Raw genomic sequence first — 20259 nt, 5'->3', positions numbered from 1 at the left:
TTGCCGCACCCTATCCCTCCCCTTTGGACAGTTTAGCACATGTATAGATTTAATGCTTTTGTGGTTGGTAGAATTTTGGTATGCCTTGGGATTTTTTGGGTTACAAAAAATGTACCACTACAGACATATGGTTGGAAAACACTGCTCTACCTACACCTTTGCTCCTGGCATGCCAAAAAACTATACAGTGTAGTAGCTATCTTGCTTAAAAACTGACACCATGCATTACTTGGATAGTAATGTTGCTTTCTTTGCATAAATTAGAGAAGATACTGCAAACTTGAATCATGGGTATGAAAAATCATTACACTTCTGTTTCGTAGAATTTTGTCATTATATTAGGGCAGTCAGCACTGTAAGCTAACTGGCAGACAAACAAGTTAAATATAGAGGTACAAGGGGACTTATTTTGGTTTTAGTGCCACTCAAAGAAACCTTATTTAGCATTTATGTCACATGACATTGATTTGATCTTCATACAGATGCATGAAAAGAAAAAAAAAGAACGTAAAACCACCTTCCTAATATAGTACAGGTCCTCCTCATGCCTTCATAACAGCTGTGTCCCATTGAGGCATAGACTCCACAAAACCACTGAAGGTTAAGTTGTGAGGTGCAGCCTCTGTGGATTGGACATGTTTTTGCACCACATCCCACAGATGCTCAACTGGATCATGTTCCTCAAACAATTCCTGACATTGGCGGGACACATTATCCTGCTGAATAAGGCCTTTGCCATCAGAGAATACTATTCCCATGATGGGCTGTACATGGTCAACAACAATCTTTAGGTAGTTGATACGTGTCAAAGTAACACCCACATGAATGCCAGGACATTGCCCAGAGCATCACACTGCTTCTGCCGGCTTGCCTTCTTCCCATAATGCATCCTGCTGCCATTTCTCTCTGAGGTAAGTGATGCACACACACCCTGCTGTCCAAATGATCTAGAAGGGAATGATCTTTCAGTGGTGTAGAGGGGTCACCATGGGCACTCTGACTGTCATCAACTACACAGCCCCTAACACAGCAAGCTATGATGCACTGTGTGTTCAGACACCTTTCTCTCATAGTCAAAATTAAGTTTTTTTGAGCAATTTGTAATACAGTTGCTCTTCTGTGGAATTGGACCAGATGGGATAGCCTTCACTCCCCACGTACATCAGTGAGCCTTGAGCACTCATGACCCTGTTGCTAGTTCACTGGTTGGCGTTCCTTGGAGCATTTTTGGTAAATACTAACCACTGTATCCTGGGAACATCCCACAAGACCTGCTGTTTTGGAGGTTCTCTGATCCAGTTGTCTTAGCCATCATAATTTGTCCCCTTGTTAAATTTGCTTAGATCATTACGCTTGCCCATTTTTCATGATTCCAACACATCGCATTCAAGAACTGACTATTCATTTGCTGCCCACCTCTTGACATGTCCCACTGTAACAAGATAATCAATGTTATTCATGTCAACTGTCAGTGCTTTTTAATGTTGTGGCTGATCAGTGTATATTGGCTGTCTCACTGTGTGAGGTGTTTGTGCTAAACCTTGCTGTGCTAGCTGTACATGAATTGAAAAAGGTCCCGATTCCACCAGATTCTCCTGCTGCCTTCTTATTGTCAATGTGTTTTTTTAACCGTTTGCATGACTTGCTATCACAGCTTCTCTCATATTCTTCATGTCAATTATTTTCATGCATAATTTACATCTTTCACATTTTGAGTCTTCATTTTTTGGAATCATACTGTACCATGTATCTTTCATCTGTTAACCAGAGGTTACTAAAACACATTTACTGAGCAATTTGACACAGGCTCTAGAATAGCTTGGGGATCTGATGGCACAACATCAAGACACTATATAAAAGCGGTCGGGATTGTCCTTCTGTCCCGTGAGTGCAAAGCGTAGCGGTATTCCGCTTATCACAGACTTACTACTTGCGGTACGAAGCAATGAGATGTGAGCAAAGTTCTGGTGCTCCTATCGTTCCCTTGCTTTTGTGTGTGTTCTTGGAGATAAGGTAGGCTATTTTTAGATTTGTATACAAAGAAATTTTGTCCTGCCTTATTTCTTCTAACTTGGTCACTTTATTAGCAGTCATTCATTGACTTTTGCGACATGACAAAAGGCAAAGCCCTCACCTGACTCACTCATCACTAATTCTCCAACTTCCCGTGTTAGGTAGAAGGCTGAAATTTGGCAGGCTCATTCCTTACAGCTTACTTACAAAAGTTAAGCAGGTTTCATTTCGAAATTCTACATGTAACGGTCATAACTGAATTCCACTTACGTACATACTGTATATACGTCCATAGCCTGCAGCTCGGTCGCCGTGTGAGGCGGGGTTGCGTCCTGCGTCCCCTGGCCTCCCACGTAGTTGGCTGCCTGCCTATATTGCGTCCCCCATCCCCACGCCTCCCACGTAGTTGGCTGCCTGCCTATTTTACACGTTTGGAAAACCGCCAATGCCTCTTAAACATCTTAGATTCACAGGTGACGATTTGAGTAGTGGACACTTTGATGTTTATGAATGTTTCAACTCTCAAAAGCTGGATGCGAAGTTATCGATGAAACCGGTTGTATGCTTACAACGCTTGACAGATGCTGAATGTCACTTCAACACAACAAGTCATGCAAATACTAACGTAATTGAAACAAACCATGAAACTCAAACCGATTATGACAGCAGCAATCCAAGCTGTGAGAAAATAGTAAAAAGGAGGCATGTCAGACGTCGTGGTACATTTTCTGATGCAGCTAGGCGGAAACAACTTCGTGACGCTACCGCCAAATACTCGCAGAAAAATCCACAAGTTAATAGACACGCTGTCGCTAAATACTCACAGGCAAATCCACAAGTTTATAGACATGCGGTCGCTAAATACTCGCAGGCAAATCCACAAGTTAATAGAGACGCTGCCGCTAAATATTCGCACACAAATCCACAAGTTAATAGAGCTTCTGTTTCTAGGTACGATCCCAATAATAAAAAGCAGCTCATACAAAAACAACAGGTTTGGCTCAAAAAACCCGATTGTGGATTTGCGTACAGCCACTGAAACTTTGTAATGGCACAAGACTTCAGGTCACGTGTCTACAAAAGAACCTAATTGAGGCAACTATTTTTACTGGCAGTGGCTCAGGGGAGAGCTTTTTATTCCTCGCATTCCCGTTATACCCTCTGATCTCCCATTTCAATTCAAGCGCCTCCAATTTCCACTAAGGCTCTGCTTTGCAATGACAATTAAGTCTCAGTGACAAACCCTACAAAAGGTTGGCATTGATTTGAGGCAAGATTGCTTTTCACATGGCCAACTGTACGTTGCATGCTCAACAGTAAGCTCAGTGCACAGCTTGGTCATATTACAAACAGAGGGCCGAACTGACAACGTGGTATACAAAGAGATCCTTAACAAATAATTATTTGTATATTTTTCCTCAGTTTAAAAATGTTTACTTTTCTTCTTAAAAACAATTTTAAGGCAGTATTTCGCCGCTGTGAAACACGGGTATTTTGCTATAATATCATAATTTGTGATATAAGAAACTGCAATACTAGAAAATCTTTTGCCAAATTACAAGCAAAGTTACATGATAGAGTCATTATGAGCTTGAGTCAATTACAATGAAAATCTGAACTTCTCAAAAACATAATGGATATTTCAAAAGTTTTTCTGGACTGGAAAATTAACCTTTATTGTAACATTTCAAGTTTTTTAGGACCATGGAATCTTGGTCTTAAAATGGTAGTTAATAACTTTTTATTTGGGTAGAATATTGTGCTATTCATATTAAACAAATATGTTGATATGTGGCAATTAAAAAAAAAAAAAAAGAAACGGTACAGGGTTCAGACTTCAATATCACATCAATATGGGATTCTGAAGGATATTTACAGAACTAAATATAACACTTTCAAGGGCAAGTATCCATTAAAAAAAAAAAAAAAAACACAGTCACATAGCTCATAGATGGCTTATTCAAACACAAACTACTGAACCACAAAAACTTATAAATAAATCATCAGCTCTGTACCTACTGTTAAAATATTCATCATCATTTAAAGTATGAACACGTTGTTGAGAAACTCTAGATATCATTTCTGAGGCTGTCCATCAACCTCTGCACTTGTAGCTTATTAAAAACTGTACTGCATTTTTGTAATATGCTTTGTTAAGGGACCCCATGTGACAGACTGTACGTAAACAATACAATGAATGAGAAACAGTTAATCACCATCAATACAATGTTATTTTAGACTGACGCACCAATTCTATCAATCTGAAATTTACATTATATTTATTACATCCATCCATCCATTTTCCAACCCGCTGAATCTGAACACAGGGTCACGGGGGTCTGCTGGAGCCAATCCCAGCCAACACAGGGCACAAGGCAGGAATCAATCCCGGGCAGGGTGCCAACCTACCGCAGTTTTATTATCTGTGAATATTGGCATACCTTTGTAGTTTTTCTTCTGATATCTTTTAGTTCCTTCATTTCTTCAATCTAAACTCAAGTATAAAGATTGATTACAAATACATAAAAGATCATTGGGTCAAATATGCCACCTTTTTGTGTCCATATTACCAGAAATAAACATCTGTACTATTAAATTCACATGGGAACAAAGCTGTAACAAACATCCAAAAAATAAACAGTAGTGAAGAAAAATATATAAAGTTGTATATTGTGATGTAACACTATACATTTAATTCCAAAAAATACATTTGTCATTTAGAGCTAACATTTTGTTACTGACAGAGTCATATACTGTAGAAGCCAGAAATCCCTAAAACCCGTGTATGAATTTTGGGGTTTAGGGATTGTACAGCTAGCATTTTTAACATGGTACAACTTTTCTGTGTTCATATCACAGTTTTTTTTTTCATCTATATTTGTTACAGAAATAAAAGTCAGCAGATATTACCGTTTCAACAAGGTGATCTGAAAATCGTTTACTGAATCTCTCCATCATGCTCCTGTAGTCTCCGGATTGCAGCATCTCCCTAAGCAAAGTAAAATTATAATTTTTCAAATCACATCACCACATTATGCATCAGGAATTCTTAACACATACATTTTATAGCTTTTATATTAAGAAAAACTGAAATTTTATTAAGAGTGTAGAATTCAACACTGTAGTGCACTGTAAAATGAATTTTAAAAATATTTCTCGTTCTCACTCAGCTAATGTTTAAGCATGTTAAACACACATTACATTTTATGTAACTTACCCAAATTGAAAGGGGGGAGTTGCAAAACACACATGTACTGAACGATAGGCACACTGCTCAATAAAAAATACATGTACAGTGCTTCAATATACACTTGAAAACTGCAATTCCCTATTTACTGTCCATACTACTGTAGATAGCAACTACAGGGGAAGAGGTCATCACAATAATTATTTACATCTACTTGAATATCCACACACACACCTTTGCACCCTAAATACCCTTTTTCCTAATAAAAAATACACAGTGACATTCCATAATCTGATACAGGCAAATGGGGAATGTTACAAAAGTAAACAATAAATCACAACAATCTTGTATTTAGATTTCAGCTCACCTATATTCCAATGAGAATTTCTGGAATTCACTTAACACTACATCAAGCTCAGTAGCTTTTGTGGACTTTCTTTGAGGTACAACACGATGACCAGGTTTACCTACATTAACAATGAACACAGCAAAAAAAGTAATTGGAATCAATTGACAGCATATTTTGAAAACCCCTTTTATTTTTTTATATTTTTATTTTATTAATTTTCATTGAAAACCCCTTTTAATCTCTACATATATAAAATCCAATGTCAGTCTGTCTGCAGGTCTTTCCTTTTTTCCTGTCATTTTTTTGAACATTCCAGTTGATTTTGCGACATCTCTCATTGCACTATGTATCATAGTTCGCTTGCAGTACTAATTTATTCACGCGAATCCGAGAGACACGAGGGGAGAGGGGTGGGGCCCTCCTCACTCACGTGCCAGCCTCAGGGTGTTCCTCACCTCCACTTAGCTAGCGAACGACAGAATTACTTAACGGATTTGGATCAGGTTTTTTTTCTATAATTGCTTGAACATTCCGGTTGATTTTACGACTTCTCTCATTGCGCTAAGAACTATAGTTTGCTTGCAGGTGTGATATATGTGCACTAATCTGAGACAGAGGCTGTGGGCCGAGGGGAGGGGGAAGCATGACATCAGGAGTGGGAAGCCGGGCAGGACCCTCCTCACTGTCCTGTTTCACTACTACGTGGGCGGAGCCGCAGGGGACAGTTAGTAACACAATAACAAAACTTGTTGCTCATATGAGAGACTACATATCTAGCACTATTTGGATGTATGGTATGGATAGCCACCTCTGTTTCTGCTTTTGTTTATAGCACTAGTTATAGTATTAAAAGATTAAAACTTACTAAGCTTGTTTTCCTACTTGTACAATTTGTTCTATTTTATGTATCAGGAGTTGGGAAAGAAAGTCCTTTTCTCAGCTAGGACAGTCAAAGATGTAAGAAAACTATCTACAATGACAGTCATACCTAGGTAAAGTGTGAAGCAAGTGGAATGTAGTCCTGGGTGTATATCCCTAAATGCTGGTAAGTGTAAGAACAGACAAGTAGTAGTAGTGACAGAGGTGTAACATATAACTGTAGTCTTCATTAAAAGAACATGTGCATTTGATAAAAGGAGAGTTATATTTTAAGGATAGATGTCCCAAAAACCCTTTCCCACAGACACTACTATAACTCCCAGTCTAGGCTTAAATACATTTTATTTGCAGTAAATTGCAGTTCCTTGACACCTAAAATCAACTTGTTTCCCCAAGCTCTCTGAAGGCTGAACTTAATGAGGCTTTGTACTCACCACTTACTGTTTACTTTCTAAGACAAATTATCAATATCTTTATTTTTAATGTTAAATTCTGCCAACACCTCCATTAAAATTAATTCCTAAAATCAATTCAGCTATTACCACACTCATTTTAAAACAAGATAAAAGAGCCCCTTGGTTGTTCGAAGCTGCTGCAAAGCTGTAACTGGAACAAGTCATTCCTAAATTAATTCATTGTGATCAGACTGATTTCATTCATTTCCTGCCACATAGCAAACAACATTTGTTGTCATCTGCCTGTCACTGAGGCAGCTCCAGCTCTGTCATGTCCAGGTGCAATTCTCACATTACATGCAGAGGAGGAGTTTGTTTGTGTGAACTGGGCTTTCCTCTGGTGTGTATTAAGATGAATGGGATTTGGCGAAATATTTATTAATTTATTTAAGGTGACTCTTTACTATACTCAGTACATACGAAAATGACAAATCCATAAATCTATTCCTTCCTGTATGGTGATAGAAATACACCATCAGAAGATTATTTTAATAAATGTTCAAACGCACAATAACGAACTATGAATTAAATGATAGATTAAAATAGTACTTTAGAATGCAGATATTTAATATAAATACAAATCTGAACAGCAAATTTTACCTCTTACATGGAATGTCATTATATTAAAAGTGATTAAACAGCCAGCGCTCATCCCATTGGTAAAGGCATTTTGATATATTGATATCAACATTTCTTTATTAGTGCAGGGCATTTTCATCTCTAACAACTGCTGAGTCCTAATCAGTCTAAATGAGTCTGTTTCCTTTTTTTCCTCCCCTCCCTTCTCATCTCATTACTGACTCCCGACTACTAAAATGAACTTTTTTCCCTATTTTACTTTCATCAGTGCCATCCCCTACCTCAACCCTCCACTGGTAAAATACTTGTCTGACTCCTGGTCATTTGTTTCCTGTTTTTTGTGAAATACAAAATGCCCTTCTATTAAGCATTCTGTTTTAATATGTGACATGCATGATGGAGGAGTGTCTTTACTTGACTGAGAATGATATCACTGGGCATTTGCCCAATTTAAAGTTAGATTGTCCCTCCAACTATCCATCCTGGCTTCCTGTTAAAAGAAATCTGGTCTTCAACCCTGTTCTTTTCCATATCTATCTGTTTCCTCCCTGAAACGGAACCACATTTCCTTAATCTTTGTCCTCTTACTCCCTATGCCACTGAGACATAGGATCATGTTAAAAACCTCCTTGGGTCCTGTCCTGGCTGTCACGACTAGACGCCACTCTTTCACTGGTTGGTGCTTTGCCTTTTTTTCTCATCAAGGCATTACCACTCAGAAATATGTTCAATGGCTCAGTATGTTCTAGTGGCCACAGTCCCATTTCTCTATCCATCCTCTTTATTTTTCTTTCATCTCCAGCTAAGGTTTGTCCTTAGGACATTTGGGGTTTTTGTTTTCCTCTTCCTTCCCACCCTCTTTTTGATTTCTCTTGGTCTCTGTCTCCCCATCTGAAACCTGTCTGTACTCTGTATGCTGTTTTACACAAAATATGCTTACAGGCCTTTACCACTATACTCAATATAGAATAGTGACCTCTCTTCCTCTTGCCACATTATGCTGGAGCACTAAAACATTTCTCTCTCATCCAAAAACCTGAATCACCAATAATGCATAATTAAATTTGTAACCCTGTATCTTACTCCCACAAAACTGTTATGCTACGGGACTGGCCACCATTGCCTAATGCGATTTCTCCCATAATGCCCCAGGCACTTTTTTCCATGTGTTTTGACACAGTCCTCACATCTATTCCTATTGTTCCTTCATCTCTGAATTCCTTTTCTCATTCTTACCTACAGCTATTCCTTTCTAAACCCATCTTTTAATTTTCTGAACCTTTCCATTCGCTGTCTTTGCCTTTTTACAGTGGAGGCTTCTCTCACTAGGGGCGACTGCAGCCAGGCTAGCTCTGGCTTCTCAATAGAAACCCCAGTTCACTTTTTACAATATGGTTCTTTTCAAAATCTCTGTTCAGCAGATCAGTGGGGCATTTGGTTTCAGTGTTAACCAGAATGTTTTTGCAGTAGAGCTGGTTGAGGGTTGGGTGGCTGAGAATTTCATAATATACCCCGCAGCATAGGGGTGTATCTGGCGCTAGTCTTCATGGACATTCTGGTTCCACTCTTATTCTACTCCTTCATTTTTCTCTTTACAGTCATCATTCCTCGCAGGGATGGGGGTGGAGTGAGAGAAATCGGGAGTGGGTGCTTCTTTTATATTTACCCTTAGATTTAACTTTTAATTATTTTACATTTACTGGATCCAATAAAAAAACAACACAAATAAAAAGAATGTTTCAGAATCACCACCTTATTCTCTAACTCAATGCCTCATAGTTTGTTTCATATGAATGTTAAAATAGCACAACTGGGTTACATTTTCAAACAATAAAATTGATAATTGATTACCTGAAGAACTAGAAGTTGAAAATGTTGCTCTTTTCTTTCCAGGTGTATGACATCTCTTTTTATGAACTGGTCTCTCCTGGTTAGAAAAAGCAATACTTTATATCTTTTAAATAACTACAATGGGTATGTGCATTACAGAAACATAACCCTCACCTTTATTTAGGAATTCACACAATTAATCTATTCTAAAAAGTGTTCATAGAAGTTTGGAAGTAATGAAGAGAAGGATTTTCTGAACCTGAATATGTCAGTCCTTCCAAAAACCAAAAGGATTACTGAACTTTGGCAAAATTACTTCTTCACATGTTCTTCCAATATAAAACACGTTTGAATGTGTTCTGCAGTAAATTTGTGTTATTGTCAAACAAAAGCAAGAGAACAATAATCTTCTGTAAAATTCACTACTTAAAAACTAGGTTTGAACATTCAAAAATAAAACCAAATTTAACAAAGAAGGTTGAAATTGATGCTACTCCTTTAACGTAAGAATACAATTTTTGCCAGCCATGTCTGTATATGTATATTGGAAATTATTATAACAATAATGAAAAATAAACACTACATTTATAACTGACTACCACTTCCAATGAAGTGTTTATTTTTTTCAGCTTTTACATGAATACTACTAACACAGGCAGGGTCTTCATCACTTAAAGAATCTTCAGACGATAAAGGTGAATCGTCCATCACTGGCTGTTGTTGTCTTGATGAAGGACGAGCACTATTTGTCACACTTTTTCTTTTAGAAGCTAAATTCCCAGATGTGGATGGAATGTCATTGTAAATTGTAAGTCTTGAATTCATCTGCAAAAAATTAAATTAAAATCAAATAATTTCTTTACTTGACTTCTGTGTAAGTCACACTTTAAATCTTAAAACCTTAACCACGACTGTTCTGTTCTGTTATGTACCGTACCGTACTGTACTAGGGGGCTTTGCCTCCTGCTCACTTCACTTGCCAACCCCCGAGCCTCCGCTAAGTGCTAGCCTCATTACGTTTCTGCCAGTTGCTTATGGGGATGCAGATGTACAATTTAAACAGATGTTAATTTTCATGGGAATTGTTACATATGCATAATAGAACTATTTACATTACAGCGAGTAATTAACCATATTAAAAAATAGTAAAACATAATAATTTGAAAGAAAATTATGTTTCATGTTGTATTAGTTATTCATTGCATAATACTTTTTGTTCTGTTTGGCTTTGAAATTAACACACAAATACTTTTTAAACTTACACTTGTACTGTAAAACTTCAGTACAAACAATTTTTTGCATTAAATTTTCATCAATATTGCATTGAAGTTTGATTCTGTGTTTGGACTTTCATTGTTACAATGCAATTTATAAATACCCATGATTGAATTTCGTTTCTTTCTCTCTGTTTTTTCAAATGTTTGGCTCTGAGATTTGTTAATTGCCTTTGCAAAAGCTATTCTATTGGGAAACTTAATGTTTTAATACGAATGGCATATCAAGATCTCCTTTGTCAGTCAGTCAGTCATTATCCAACCTGCTATATCCTAACTACAGGGTCATGGGGGTCTGCTGGAGCCAATCCCAGCCAGCACAAGGCAGGAAAAAATCCCGGGCAGGGCGCCAGCCCACCGCAGAGATCTCCTTTGTTGTCTAATGTTATCCGCAAAAGATTTACTACATTACCTTTCTTGGATACATCATTCTTTTTACAGTAATTTGTGCGCTGGAAAACTGGACGGTGTTAACGGTTGTAGCTATAGTTCAGGATATCGAAAGTTGATGTTTTAATGTTCCACACGATCACCACCAACTGTTCCAGCATTGTCTATTGATATGCTTTTAACCAATTTGCTGTGTAACTGATCAACATTTTTGGCGTTCATTCGTTTGACTTCATCGTTTCTCTGTGCTGGGATTGCCCGTGTACTCATTTTTTCGGTTGATAATCCTTTGTGATGAAATTCTTCAAAAAGATTTGGATATAATACATCTTCTTTACTTGGGAATTTAAAGTGAGGATAATGTTCAAATTTATAAGAGCTATAAGAGTAGGAACTGTGTCTGTCAAAAGCATTTTCACGAATGATAGGTGAGAGTACCGTGTGCACGGTTGAATATGGTTGAGAGAAGGGTGTGACTTGAACAAATCTCATGGCCAAAGTCTCATCTCACGGGACTTGAAAAAATCTCTTGAAAAAAGTCTTGTCCCTTGCACATGTGTGTTACTATATCTATTATAAAAAAAAATCCTGGAAAGGAAAAGCAGGGCGACGATACGTGATCTTATTGGAAGACAATTAAAAGACCCGCGAGACGAAAGAGACTGGCCACGAAGCGTCTCACGGGGCACGTAAACATGACACTTGGTGCCAAGAGATTGTCCCAGGACCGTCTCGCGGGGACGTGGAACATGAAATTCTTGCAAGACACACCCTACTTACAACCAATATCAAATAAGAGCACGGCCAGCAAAACACTCAGTTGTGTAAAGGCACATAGCACACACAGATCCTGTGCTCTCAGCACATATAAAGCATATAAGGACAATATGTTCTAGATGAAACGTCAACAACTAAGCAAAGAAGAAAGAACAGCGCGGAGAAAAGAGACTTAAAAGCGTTGGAAAGAAAAAAAGGCAGATAGATTATGAAAGCAGTGGAATTCGAAAGGCTCAAACAAACGATGGTGCAATACACATGCAGAGAAAGGTAAAGAATATGAAAGCAGTAAAATTCTAAAGTATTGTAGCGTCCCAGCCAGGTTGAAGCCATTTTTGTTTTAAGTGACTGTTAGGTCTGATTGAGGGAGGGCGGAGTACAGCACGGAAGACTGATAGCGGGGTATTGATTGATGTAGTAAGGGGGGCAAGACCTGGGAGAGGAGGGTTTGGAGAGGGTGCTAGAAAGTTGTGTTTGGGGTTACAAAGTCGGCAATTGTCCAAGTAAAACTTTTGTGACACTTTATTATGTCAGTCGCTACAGTATAAAAAAAAAAAAAAGATAGTAAACTTTGCATTAGCGCAAACAAAAGGAAATTAATCATCAGGACCAGGTGCAATTGAAAAAATAGCAGGACGAAGCGAGGTCAGAAATAAAAGGCAAAGAGTAGAAAACAAAGTAAAACATCATAAAGATGTTCAAAAACGAGGGGGCTTAACACATCAGGTTAGAGATAATGAAAACAGTGGAATTCAAAAGACAAAAAAAACGTAGGCACGATACACATGCAGAGCAAGATACAGAAAATAAAAGCAGAAAAATTCAAAAGTATCAAAACAAGACAAAGATCACATTAGTGCTAAAAAAGAGATTGAAACAACGGCAAATAGAGATCAAATATATGGACATAGGTGATATGCCAGAAGTATGGAAATATTGTAAGGCTTTGAAGTTTAAGTCAGAGACTTGCAGATCGTCTAATTTGTGTTGCCATCAGGGAAAAGTAGTGTTTCTACATAATGAGGAGGCATATCCAAGAGAATTAAAAGATTTGATGTTTGGGAAAAGTGAAATCCACAAACAGTCAAGTCAGTCATTTCCCAATCCGCTATATCCGAAAACAGGGTCACGGGGGTCTGCTGGAGCCAATCCCACCCAGTACAAGGCGCAAGTCAGGAACAAACCCCGGGCAGGGTGCCAGCCCTCCGCACAATCCACAAACACTACAGGCAAAATATACGAGTCTACAATAATCTTTTCGCCTTCGCATCATTCAATGCACAAAACGTAGATTTACACAATAATGGACCATACGCTATGAGAATCTGTGGTCCCGCAACAGTTAAAACAACGACAAGTTTAATTTAAAAGAAAACACAATTCGGTCAGGTGTATATTTATGATCACGGAGAAGCGATGCAAATTTTAACAGGCGACAAGAAAGTTAAGTAGTATATATTCCACGAATAACATTAGACACCAAAGGAGATCTTGACATGCCATTCATATTAAAATGTTTACAGTTTCCCGTGAGAATAGCTTTTGCTATGACAATTAACAAATCACAGGGACAAACATTAGAAAAAGTCAGATTATTTATTAGAGAAAAAGAAACAATATTCACTCACGGGCAGTTATACGTTGTGTTGTCACAATGTAAGTCCAAACACGGAATCAAAATTCAATGCGATCTTGAAGAAAAGGTCATTAAAAAATTGTGTTTAATGAAGCTTTAAAGTAAAAAAGTGCAAATAATGAAATTGAAACAATTCCAAAGAAAAAAAAAAAGCTTTTAAAATTGTATATCCAATTAACCAAACACAGGGGGGTTTGGCGAGTGAAGCCCTAGTATATTATATATAAATAAATGTTATAATCTGTAGGTTGTGGTTAAGATTTAAATATTACTTTTAGTGATTATCTGATTAAAGAAACTGCACTAGAGATTCTAAAAAGAGAGATGTGTTCAAACCAAAGGAACACTATAAAACACTTAACAATCTGTGCTAACTCAGTGATGTAGGCTTTCTTCTTTTCCTTTTTTTAAAAGCTTTTTTATTTATATATTAAATCCAGCGGGCGGTATGGTGGCGCAGTGGGTAACGCTGCTGCTTCACAGTTAGGAGACCCAGGTTCGCTTCCCAGGTCCTCCCTGCGTGGAGTTTGCATGTTCTCCCCGTGTCTGCATGGGTTTCCTCCCAGAGTCCAAAGACATGCAGGTTAGGTGCATTGGCGATTCTAAATTATCCCTAGTGTGTGCGTGTGTGTACCCTGCAGTGGGCTGACGCCCTGCCCGGGGTTTGTTTCCTGCCTTGCACCCTGCATTGACTGGGATTGGCTCCAGCAGAGACCCTCTGTGACCCTGTGTTCGGATTCAGCGGGTTGGAAAATGGATGGATGGATGGATTTTACAGAAGGTACAGGGTATTACAATGTTCTCATTCTCAAACCTGCTGAATCCAAGTCTTGGAGGTAGAAGCCACAGCCTATACTGGCAGCATTTAATAAACTACACCGATACATTTATGGACATAGCAACTCTCAAACAGGGCCAAATTAGCCTAAAAGCAAATGATATTGGATGAAACCCATTTAGATAAGAACTTCCAAATTCCACAGGGACAATGACCTTATATAGTACTTAAATCCATATTGCCCCTTTGATAATGTTAGCATGGAATATAGTAAAAATTCTGCTACTTTGCTATTTCAAAGCTGTGTTGTGCATGAGTACAAGGGCTTTTCTGAAAGATTTCGGCATAAAATGTTTCTAGTTTTTGTTTTGATTCCTGACTTATAGCTTTGATTATTGACATTTAGGCATCCTGAAATCCCATTTGAACTGTGAAGCAGAAGTTTGCAAACCAAGAGTTCAGCTAACTGCCTCAATTCAAATTTCACCATTGTAAAAATAAATAAATAAATAAATAAATAAAATATTAAAAAAGAATCCGAATCATGTAGAAAAATACTGTGACTCCTCTGTTCAGTCTTATTCGCTTCATTTGAAGTGCTCTGGACTTCTCTGTAAACTTGTGAAAAAATGCATAAATACAGGTGACTGTCTCTCTTTCTCTGCTTTTTTGATATGACTTGAATATGCGAAAACTATATAAATATAGGACCCTATGCTTGCTTAAATTTCTAAGTTTGAGTAGGGTCATATGGTATACCAGTTTTGGAAAAGTCCAGAAAAACCCAAATTTTAAAACAGTATGGTACCAGCATTTTGGGATTTTTGGTACCAGACAGTGGCATAGCTAACTTGCTGAAGGCCCCTGTGCAGCACCCTGAGGTGGGCCCCTTCTGTCTAGGATAACTGTTAGTAATTTATTCGCAACTAGATCCTAGCGGGGGCTGGGCAGTGACATCCGAGACCTGTCACTATCACATCACATGCTGATGACAAACAAATCAGCTCTCTAAATGGAATTTGTATTAACGTTTTTAATCACTTTATTTCAGCTGCTGTAAGTTAGCAAAAATAAAATACATTGTAGGATTGGAACGTGGGAGGTGTGGGTAGTAGTATTTAAATATATGCAAAATTTGGACCTGCTTACTTTTCCAAGAAAACTTTGTGAAGGAAGATGATTAAAATGTAACATAAGCTAGAAGGTGGAAACTGTTCAGTGCTATAAAATTAAGCAATTTAAATTTGTAACAAATTAAAACAACAACACCGGCTGACAGGATACTACTACACAATCGACCTGTTTTGCACAAGTTCTGAGAAAATGGACATCATAAAGTGGTCGCACTCACAAATCATCACAGTAGTGACACTAATGCACAGTAAGCCACACAATAAAAAAAGATTACAGATATGTTAAACTGTTAAAGCTTACAAAAATGGAACTGACTCACACACAAGTCACAAATCATATTACTTATAAAATCACTATCACCTTAAAATACAAGCTTGCATGCCTACTGTTGCTCAAAAGTCTCAACAATGTTTGACACATCAAGTTCTCTTGCACGCTCGTTTTCAATTGAGAGTACAGCCAAGCCACTAAGTCTGTCTTGCGACATGGTGCTTCTGAGGTACTTTGATTTTTTTTTTTTTTTTTGATGACCCCTGCTTGGTTGACTTTAGTGTAATATGAGTAAGAGAAGCACTGGCCTTTTTGACTTGACTTTGAGATGGAAATGGTCCAGATGGCTGACATGGACCTACTGAAATCACAAATTGTTTATCGTCAGGTGTCAATGGTTCCAAGAAATTTGCCTTGTCGGTTGGAAATTGCTTTGACATATACAGTATATTGCTTGTTTGTCTTCAGTAGTTTCTCCAGTTTGAACGGTTTCCGCAGATAGCACCTGATCTGAAGCCATTGTATCGTTACTTCCAGACTCAGTAGTTGCAACCATTTCACTCACTGCACTGTCTGCAAACAGTAACCTGCTTGTGGCTTTTGCGACTATTCCCCAGCATCAGCATTCTCAGTTTTTACCACTAGCCCTTGCTCAATTTTGAGAAAGGTAGAAATCTTGGTAAGCTTAGCGTTTTTCAATTCCTGTTGCAGGTGTGCCTTACATTTAGCAGCACCACTCTTATGATGTTTGCAGGATCCGCTGCTACTGGCTGACATGGCGTATGGTGAGAATATATAAAAAAAAACGACAATTTGTTCAAATATTTGGCATTTGCCAACTAATGGGGACCACAACTTAACAACAGAATCACTATGATTTACCGTTTACGAGTTCAAACTTCGAAAAGTGATGACATCAAATCAAAGTACAAAAGTAATAATTATTTACTCTAATAATATATATTTACATTATTCATGTGTCATCCTTCAAAACTTGCTCTGTTCACATCTGCTATAGCACGGAAAACGTTGCCAAATTTGGGAATGTGCACTTTTCTGTAAGGCGGACAAAGCCGTGTTGTATCTCCAATTAGGCTCCCAGCCTCCGAACTACCGAAGTCTAAATTTGTGAAAACTGCAGGCCTGCCAAATACGTAATATCATCATGGATTGGAATGGACTTGCCTGGTGGTGGTGCAAACATGCCACTGAAACTGTGAATTATTAATGCAATGAACTGTGCAAGTGATTTAAGTTATTATAGACTAGGGGGCTTTGCCCCCTGCTCGCATCGCTCGCCAACCCCCGTGTTTGGTTTTCCGGATACACACTTTTAAGATTTTTTTTTCTTTGAATTGCTGCCATTTCATTAGTGTAACTTTTATTTCAGAACTTTTGTAAAAACACTATTTGTAATCTTGCGAGTCCCAATATGCTGAATCTTTTTAATGAGGTCAGGACAGGTTTCTCTGTTTGGAATTTCAGCACAGACAAAACGATCTACATCATCAGCAGTTAATAATTTTTTTTTTTTTACAAAGTAAAAAAGTAAGTAGAGTTCTGCATTGGACTCCTGTCTGTAAAGTGCTATTTTCCTCTCACAGTTCCAAAAGTACATGGGGTTACCAAGGTGATACCCCAGCTTTTGTCTAGGTTTTTGTACAAGGGCTAGGCACGTTTTTGACTCCTGGGGTAAATGTAGCTTTTTAAATAAGCAGACAGATAAATATATATACATGAACAAAGTAACCAATAAATGCATGTGCGGTAAACTCCGTTTTTGAAATTCTCAAGATTCTTTATTTGTCACATGCGTAGTTATACAGGACAACACGCAGTGAAATACATCCTGATCCGCTTATCAAAATCTGTGCAAAGTTAGAAGAATATCAGTTAAATTAACAAAAAGTCATAGATTGAAAGATAACAGTATAGTAGAACATAATAAATAAGTAAAATTATGTGAATAAAGTAGAATTAAGTGTTAAGGTGCAATAGTGTAGTAATTATTGTGCAAAACCAAAGTTAGACTGGTGCATAGTTAAATGAGGCAGTTTGTTTGTTTGCGCTTCTGCGATCTTTACTTTTTTTTATATTTTCTAATTTTCCTACTTTCATATCCTTTAACTTTCTCCACATGTGTATAGCGCCGTTGTTTTTTTTTTTTGAGCCTTTCTAATTTCACTGGTTTCATAATCTCTAACCTGCTCTGCATGTGTTTAGCGCCAACGTTTGTAAGCATCATTATGAAGTTCTACTTGTCCTTTTATTCATTGTCTTTTAATTCTGAGCAGTACAGTACAATACATAGAACAGAATAAATCCTCAATACAGTATAAAAATAAAAATTCTAGAAGTACGGAGTAGAATTTCACATTAGATGATATCACATAATATGATTTGGATTTGTTTTAAGTCCTGGAGACCTCATTCATCAAGCTGCCTCCCCCATTTTGCCATTCCACATCTGAAATAGCGCTAATCCGATGAAAGGACCTCTCATTCCCACGTACCCATTCATCAGGGATGACTTTACCTTAGGCAGACAATCTACAATTTAAAGAGATTGTTATTTTCTTGAGAAATGTTACATATGCATTATTTTTCTTTAAAAACTTTTGTAAAAACGATACTTGTTTCTTTATTTCCTGCCCCGCGCGAGGATACATCTCTTTCTTCCCGGACGTATAATACTGCTTGTGTTTTGAAGGGTGTTGCGGCTGAATGTATGCTAAGGATATGCCTTTGAATCATTTGCTGTCTTTTTGCTGCTTGGTAGCTGCCTCTTCTGCCTGTCGCATGTCGTTGTTTTAAGAGCTCTGAGCACACGATGCTTGCCTGTCAAAAGCAATTCAACAACTGCTAGCATAGAGGTCTGTTGCCTTGTTTTAAATGATGGCTCACTGCCTGGTCTCGCGTGACATTGTAAAAGCAATACCTGTCTTTTATTTCTGGCCACGGGCGTGGTTGAATTCTTTCTTGCAGGATGTATAACGCTGCTCGCGTTCGATTGGGATAGCTGCTGTCGCAGCTTTCTCTACATGTGTATAGTGCCGTTGTTTTTTTTTTGAGCCTTTCTAATTTCACTGGTTTCATAGTCTCTAACCTGTTCTGCATGTGTTTAGTGCCAATGTTTGTAAACGTCTCTAAGAGGTTCTACTTTGTCTTTTACTTACTGTCATTTAATTCTGAGCCAGATTGGACGTGCTTTTTTTTCAATTCCACTTGTTCTGGGCTGATAATTACTTTCCTTATTTTCTGAATTTGCACCTCGATTATTCTTTTTTGCTCTTTTTTCTGTCCAACGCATTTGAGTCTCTTTTCTCCGCGCCTGATTGGACGTGCTTTTTTTTTCCATTTCACTTGTTCCGGGCTGATCATCACGTTCCTTATTTTCTAAATTTGAACCTAGATTATTGTTTTTCTTTTTACCATTTTTTTCTCTCCATCGCTTTTGGGTCTCTGTTCTCCGTGCTTTTCTTTCTTCTTCGTTTAATCATCGACGTTTTATTTCTACCCTATTCATTTCATTTCTACCGTACTGACCTTATACACTTTATATGCACTGAGGGCCCTGGAGCTGTGTGTGCTACATGACTGCCTTTACACCAGTGATGGGTCGTTCTTGAACGATTCGTTCATTTTGAACGAATCTTTAAGGTGACTCGGGAAGAATGAGTCGTCTTGTGGGAGTGATTCGTTCAGTCGCGCAATGCAAAATCATAGTGACAGAAATTGACAGACCTTTTTTATTTATAAGAAAATGCGTTTTAGATATTTTTGATAATTTTATGATAATTTCTAAATATGATCCAACATACAACAAATGGAATTTTACGTTAGTATTTGACTGAGGTACTGAGCCAGTAAGTGGTCACATGACAAAAGAACGAACGACTCGAAAGACTCAAGGAATCCATCCATCCATTTTCCAACCCGCTGAATCCAAACAGGGTCACGGGGGTCCGCTGGAGCCAATCCCAGCCAACACAGGGCACAAGGCAGGGAACCAATCCCAGGCAGGGTGCCAACCCACCGCAGAGACTCAAGGAATAAACTAATCAATTCTCTTTCCGGCTCAGACTGCATAGGTTAAGTTTATGGGGTTGTCACGTGATGAACGAATGACTCAAACCCGAAGACTCGAGAGATGAACTAATCAATTCTCTTTCCGGCTCAGACTGCATAGGTTAAGCTTATGGGGCTGTCACGTGATGAACAAACGACTCGAACCTGAAGACTCGAGAGATGAACTAATCAATTCTGTTTCTGGCTCAGACTGCCTTGGTTAGCTAATTGGGCTATCACGTGATGAACGAACGACTCAAACCCGAAAACTTGTCAGATAAGAGGCGAGGTGAGCGAATCATAGACTAAAGACCCAGGTAAACAATGAATTAATATTTTCTGTTTCTTATAGCATTATAGTTTTGTCTTGTTTGTAGTGTGATCAACATTTGTGTAAGCAGTAGATGTGTTAGGGAGGTAACAGGTAACATTTTAATTATATTTTGCTAAAATGAACGAAATGACTCGAAAAAGGATTCGTTCATTTTGCTGAACGAGACTCAAAGGTCTAAGTCGGTAAAATGATCCGAACTTCCCATCATTGATTTGTTTTTTTTGATATTGCTTGTAAGTAGGGTGTGTCTTGCAAGACTCTCGTTCTATGTTCCAGTGAGACGCACCGTGGCAGGTCTCTTTAGTC

The 20259-nt window shown here is 38.1% G+C and overlaps 1 protein-coding gene across 2 annotated transcripts in view; it reads right to left on the bottom strand.

The window, feature by feature from the left end:
• The window catches only part of cenpu (centromere protein U), a 133051-nt gene that overhangs the window by 13448 nt on the left and 99344 nt on the right, over window positions 1–20259 (bottom strand). Inside the window, exons 10-14 of one of the 2 annotated variants that reach the window (XM_028802113.2) lie at window positions 9944–10117; window positions 9314–9389; window positions 5568–5667; window positions 4924–5002; window positions 4455–4502 (exon numbers count right to left, since the gene is read on the bottom strand). In XM_028802113.2, the coding sequence (XP_028657946.1) occupies window positions 4455–4502; window positions 4924–5002; window positions 5568–5667; window positions 9314–9389; window positions 9944–10117 (477 nt within the window). The other variant, XM_051928442.1, reaches the window with a different exon arrangement.

This window comes from Erpetoichthys calabaricus, chromosome 5 (assembly GCF_900747795.2).
Source record: "Erpetoichthys calabaricus chromosome 5, fErpCal1.3, whole genome shotgun sequence".
In the NCBI taxonomy this organism is placed as follows: domain Eukaryota; kingdom Metazoa; phylum Chordata; class Cladistia; order Polypteriformes; family Polypteridae; genus Erpetoichthys; species Erpetoichthys calabaricus.
The sequence above is the reverse complement of the archived record's forward strand: the minus strand, read 5'-3'. Positions and strand labels throughout refer to the sequence as shown.